This window comes from Equus quagga, unplaced genomic scaffold, assembly GCF_021613505.1.
Source record: "Equus quagga isolate Etosha38 unplaced genomic scaffold, UCLA_HA_Equagga_1.0 HiC_scaffold_4862_RagTag, whole genome shotgun sequence".
Lineage (NCBI taxonomy): Eukaryota > Metazoa > Chordata > Mammalia > Perissodactyla > Equidae > Equus > Equus quagga.
In genome coordinates, this window is record NW_025793897.1 from 1 (window position 1) to 6,361 (window position 6,361).

The 6,361-nt window shown below is 44.2% G+C and overlaps 1 protein-coding gene across 1 annotated transcript; it reads left to right on the plus strand.

Moving 5' to 3' along the window:
- The first annotated feature begins 6 nt into the window (after nt 1-6).
- Nucleotides 7-5,492, plus strand: LOC124232349 (zinc finger protein 77-like). The gene is made up of 4 exons (XM_046649301.1): nt 7-25; nt 1,247-1,424; nt 1,828-5,201; nt 5,324-5,492. The coding sequence occupies exon 3, from the start codon at nt 1,952-1,954 to the stop codon at nt 3,182-3,184; it is 1,233 nt and encodes a 410-aa protein (XP_046505257.1). The 5' UTR covers nt 7-25; nt 1,247-1,424; nt 1,828-1,951; the 3' UTR covers nt 3,185-5,201; nt 5,324-5,492.
- Nucleotides 5,493-6,361: the final 869 nt, after the last annotated feature.

Here is a 6,361-nt window from a genome sequence, read left to right on the forward strand (position 1 = left end):
ACCTGCAGGAACCTGGCCTCCGTGGGTGAGGACGGCTTCACGCCTTCTTAGTCTGGGAGGGAACAGGTGTTTCTTACACTTGTTCTTTCTTATTGGGGCCATGAAAGGGGAACATGTTTGAAAAAAGAGAGACACAGTCCAAGCCTTCATAGAACCACCTAGAGTCACATAGCTTTTCCACAAAAACATTTCATGTATTAAATGGACTTTTTGTTACTTGAACAAAAGTCTAAGATGTCCGAATTTTATAAGCATGAATATCATCTCCAGTGTCACTTTGGGTCAGCTTTATGGTTTCCACCCCTGTGTGTTCCGCTCTGGTTAATACCCAGGTGACATGGTAATCTTGCTACAGTTCACCCCATGCTTATGCATACTCACTGGCCTTGAAGACTAGAGTATGGGCCTGGCTCATGGACTGTTTGTTGCCCTGCATCATCCTTCATGGTGAGCTCTTCCCTGTGACCTGTCACCAGCTGCCCTCACCATCCATCTGCCATGGCAGCTGGGGCAGTGGAGAGAGGATCCATCTGGGACCTCTGTGTCAGCACCCACTAGAAAGAAACCTTATTTCTGTAAGTGATGGAAAACCTTGGGTTGCCCCAGTAACTTTAGAAGACACACAAAAGCACACAGTGGAGTGAAACCCGGTGAATGTCCTGAGTGTGGGAAGCTTTCTGTTTTCCCTCATCCCTCCAGGAACAGGAGAGAATGCACACTGGGGAGAGACTGCTCTCATGGAGAGCAAGCACCCTCGGGAGGAGCAGGCTCTGGAGGAAGGACTGACGTTTGGACACGTCCCTTAGAAATGGGACTCAGCCACTGTGTGAGAAGGGTCACGTGTAACTTCCCTGGCTTCCCTGCTGACTTTTTGTCCCTCCTGGCCGCCTGGGGAAGACCTTCTGCATTTCTTGTTATACAAGGAGCTCGTGGGGATGTGCGTTTGCGCAGTTCCATCCTATTTTGCTTTTATGATCATTCTTATCTCAATGTCACTCTCCATGTGTTTTGCAGTATTTCTTAGTGAACAGACTGCCATTTTGGCTCATTTCCCTTGCTCTTGCCAAAGTGCCAGGTAGCTGAGGTCCTGAGAATTTTTCTTTACTCGTATGTCCGTTCTTCCTCATAAAATTGGTTTACATCTTTGGATCAGTGTATGAAAATAAATCCACATATCGTCTGTTTTCTTTCCTTTATCCCACCATTTCTTTCCCAAGAAATTAAACTATGGCACCAATTGTTGTAGATTGTTGCCCTCAAGTTAAAACCAGTGGATTGAGACTTCAGCAGGGTATATTGGAGAATAAAACAGCCAGCGAAGAGAAAATAGTAAGGTTCATAAGATGTGAGTGCCGGTCTGTTTTTGGCAAAAACTGGACATTTCAGAACATTGGAGATCACCCAGCCCAGGAGAGGCCTGTGAGGTGAGTGGCATTCCCACAGGAGGAAGGGGTCCCAGCAGAGGGTTAGACTCACTTAAAGAAAAAGTAAAATCGTAGCTAAACATTTGTGTCCTGAGACAATTTTCAGAAGATATTTACATATAAATGTGATGTAGAAATTGAGTGTCTAAAACATAATTCAGTTGCATTTATCAGGTGACACTGTACATAATAAAGACTGAAAGTTATGGCTATATTTGAGGCCTCAGGCAGAGCATTCAGCTTTTCCCCTTTGTACCGAACCAGACAGGGCCAAAGACATTCCTTTTCATTGAAAATGACAAATACATAGTCAAAATTATCATTAATAACTGTCAGTAAGTGATGAGTAAAGAAATCACTTACAATCATCAGTCCCTCACAGTATGCTTCATATTTTGAACAGGAGCCATTTGGTGCAGAGTCTCCGTGGAAGTAATGAAGGTGATGGCTGTGGAGAAACCCTGAACCAGATTACAGACCTTCCAGTGTGTGAGACATATCCGACTGGAGTTAAACCTGGTGAATGCATGAAGTGTGGAAAAGCTCTCAGGGATTGTTCTCTCCTAAAGAATCAGCAAAGACCTCACACTGGACACAAACCTCATCCATGTGAGGAATGTGGGCGGGCCTGCAGTTGTGTCTCTTGCCTAAGCACTCATGTGGAAAGAGACAGTGTAGATAAACCCTGTAAAAGGCGTCAGGATACTGGGAGAGCATCTAAGAGACCTGTGAAGAGGCTCCATAGAAAAAAATCTTTTGAGTGTAAGAAATGTGGACAAGTTTACACTTGCGCCTCATCCTTACAGGAACATGACAGAGGTCACTGTGGAGAGAAAACCCATGCGTGTACAGTTTGTGGGAAATCCTTTATGTATGACTCCTACCTATTACGACATGTGAGAACTCATGCTAGAGACAAACACTACGAATGTAAAGAATGTGGGGAGGCCTTCAGTCGCTTCTCATACTTTCTTGTACATATGCGAAGGCACTTTGGAGGGAAACCCACTGAATGCTGGACTTGTGGGAAAGCCTTCAGTCACGTGGCCTCCCTTCAAGTACATATTAGAACGCACACTGGGGAGAGACCCTATGAGTGTCAGCTGTGTGGGAAAGCTTTCAGTCGTTCGTCCTCCCTGCGAGTACATGTGAGAACACACACTGGTGAGAGACCCCATGAATGTCAGCATTGTGGGAAAGCCTTCTGCTTCCTGTCTTCCCTTCGAAGACATGTGAGGATGCACACTGGAGAGAGACCCTATGTGTGTCAGCACTGTGGGAAAGCTTTCATTTGTTCCTCCTCCTTGCAAGTACATAGGAGAACACACACTGGGGAGAGACCCCACAAGTGTCAGCACTGTGAGAAAGCTTTTGGTCTTCCCTGCTCTTTGCAAGCACATGTGAGAACGCATACTGGGGAGAGACCCTTTGAGTGTCAGCACTGTGGGAAAACCTTGAGCTCCCTCTCCTGCCTTCGAGGACATCTGAGGATGCACACTGGGGAGAGACCCTATGAATGTCAGCAGTGTGGGAAAGCCTTTAGACATCGTGCAAACCTTCGAGTGCATGGGAGGACACACAGTGGAGAGAGACCCTATGAATGTCAAGAATGTGGGAAAGTTTACAAGTATTCCAATAACTGGGGCGCACACATGAGGACACACACTGGCAAGACAGGGAATGAATGTCAGCACTGTGGGAAAGCCTTCAAGTATGTCACGTCTCTACAAGTACATGTGAGAACACACACTGGATGGTAACTCTGCATACAAGGACTGAGGGGAAGCCTTCATTCTCCCTTAGAACCTGTTTTAAATGCAAGCAAACACACTGGAGAGACAGGTTAAAAATTGGAAGAATGTGGGAAAACCTTCAAGTGTCGCATTTCATCTATTTTGTACATGGGAACTCAGGGGAGGACAAAAAGCCTTTAAATGTTAGAAATGTGATTTTGTCTTTGTGTCTCATTCTTACTTGGGACCCCCAGTGTATTGGTTTCTAGTTCACATTGCTGATATGAAGTCAAGATTAGAATATCTGTCTATGACCCCACCATCTGTACTACACATATTTTGTTATCTTGGACTTTAAATAATTGTACTGTTATATGACACTTGTCTATTTTGTGTCACAGTGTCTTTTGGGTCCAGGGATGACAGTGGTTTTTGTTTTTAGGGGTGTTTTTCCATGTGCAACTTGGTATTATTTTGGATGAACTGTGTTTTCTTTCTTTCCATTATGCTCCTGGTATGTGATGATGATGGTATGAGACCTGTATTGTTGAAATTTCTTTTCTGGTCCACTGTTGCAGGGAGTTTTCTGACTTGATATCTACTCTCCCCTGAATTCTTTATTATTGAAAGATGTATCTTCCACTTTTGATTGTTGCTAGTAGATACGTCATCTGTTCCTCACAGAAATTAGTAATTATGGAAAGATCTTGAGAGGACAGTCTCATGGGATTATATTCAAAATCGGTGTCTGCTCATTCTCCTTGATCTTGGTTGGAAATTTTCATGAAGCCTGGTGTCCAGATGCTTCTATTGAATTGTGCTGTCACCTTGGGGAAGGTGGGAAACCGTGTGTCCCAGAGTCCTTCTGTTTGTGGCTCTGAGTTAAAGTTCACGAGCAGAGGAGGACACACGAGGTTTGGAAAGAAGTGAAGAAGCCATGATTCTCAGTTCTCCTGTCCCGTCAGGAGACAAAGGTGCCTGGGACCCTAGGGGGCCTGCGTCACAGCCCACTTTTCTGACTTCTGGCTCTGCCCGTCTGGAACAGCCCCAACCAAACACCATGTTTGACGTCAGTCCCCTCTCAGGCACCAGATCCTACAGACTTTCCCAGAAGCTCCCCCATTGTGGACCCTCTTTGGTTTACAGATTCACACAGTTACTTGCATTTTCATGTAGCTCTTTGGTGTCCATCAGGTCACTTCTTTAGGTTGTCACACTTAGTTATCTTCTCATTTTTGACACACTTCATCTTCAAGGCTTCTAATTATGTGAATTCTGTGGGGAGCATCTTGTTGTCTAATAGTGGCCCTGTTTCCTGCCTCCACACTGACAAATTTAATTTTGCAGCTGCAAGTGGAGGAAACTTACTTCCTTGGTTGCATAGTTGAGAGCCTGCACTATGCTGCATTTCTTCTTTCTGAATAGTTTCATGATTGAAAGCAGAATTTGTGAACATACTTGGCTGTTTGTGAGAGTTTTCTCTTACATCTGCCTGCTCTGTAAATGATAAATGCACTGTTTACTTTACAGTTTATGTGTGATTACCCCGTGTTTAAGTCTTTCATGTTTTTTTCTGTTCAATGAAAATTGCATTTTCTGTAGAAGATGGTAATCTACATTGTTTCCTCATGAGAGCACATTACCTTTATTTTGAAAACTGTTGTATACTTACAAGTGCTATTCTGTTTTATGTTTCATTAACTGAGAGAATAGGTTAAAATATCCAACTATACATTTTTATTTTTGTAATTATGTCGACTTTTCTGTATATATTCTGGGATAGTAGTACTAAATATGTATACTTCCTGACATTTTTCATTGTGGTGTGTTTTTCTGACCTTCCTACATAGCTATCAACTTTTTTCATTAAAATGAGTTCTTCATTCCTAATAGTGAAAACGCAAATATTGCTCACTTCAGTGGTCTCCAGCCAGAGATCCCCAGGAGTCAGGCTCCTGCACATGAGCAGTGTGGGAGGCAGAACTGGACACACATCTTTCCTAGTTCCCTGTGGACAAGTAGAACCACCAGCATTCTTGGTGAGGTGAGCACTTAGTTGTGGTGGGAATGAGTTAGGAGAGGGAGCTTCAGTTTACAGACATAACCAACTTGAGTAAAGTCTACTAATTCCTGGAAATGCTGCTTCTAAATGTTTGTTCTCCACAGAGCTCTCAGTGGCTTAACGTGAAAGCAATATCAGAATAGAGACATCTTCTCGGTCGTCTTGTTGCTGGTAGTTGTGCTGAATATCCACGGGCCATTTGCCTACATGACAGATGGGTAATTGATTGCTGATGCTCCTGCCCAGCGATGTTCCCTTGTGTAATTTCCACTGGATGACAAATGGACCATGCTTTCTCTCTTCATTCTGACCACTTACAGTTCTCGTCTGCTCCTGTTGACAGAGGTCAGTTTCTCCCTCTGTGTCAGATGGCCTCCAGGGATCCTTCTCTGGCCCTGGGCATCGATGGATGTCTTGTATTTTGATGGACCTGGTAGGGCTTTATGGGTCAGAGGATGTGTAAGGTGACTAGTCCTCCAGGGACTTGAGAGAGGAAATGGTCAATAAACGTACAGAAAGGTACAGTCTTTCGAGAGAGGATACCTGTACCTAAGGGATTCCAACCAGTGTTAGAATGGACTTTCCTCTGTAGTGGCATCAACTCACCAGGCGATGCCTAGTCATGTGCAGCCACAGAGGCGCAGGAAGACTTAGGAAAACACTACACACAAACCCTAGAGAGACCGTCACTGCAGCCTAAGGAGGGTGACAGCCCTGGACTGCCAGGGTAGGGGTGTGTCTGAGCAGGTTGGGAGCAGAGAGCTTGAGGATCTGTGGGCAAGTGCCTGCACAGCTTACATTAGTGTGGAAAGTAACTCTGTTTTCAGCCTAGAGTGCATGGCATATGAGGGATACTCAATATTTCGCACCAGACAATGAGTACACACTCAGAAAGAGAGGCTAGGGTCTCGTCACGATCCTGCATTTCCTTCCCAGCTTGGTGACTTCTGGCAAATCACCTACATTCATAGTTATCTCCTGAGTTAACTCATATAGATGTATAGATAATAAAGTGTCTACCGTCTGGAGTTTCTGAGGAAGAAGTAGATTTCTATATGCTAACTCAGTCACTTTATGGAAAACACTTAAAACAGTGCCCCATACATAGAAATATGGATGTCAGTGTTTATTATGTAGTCAAT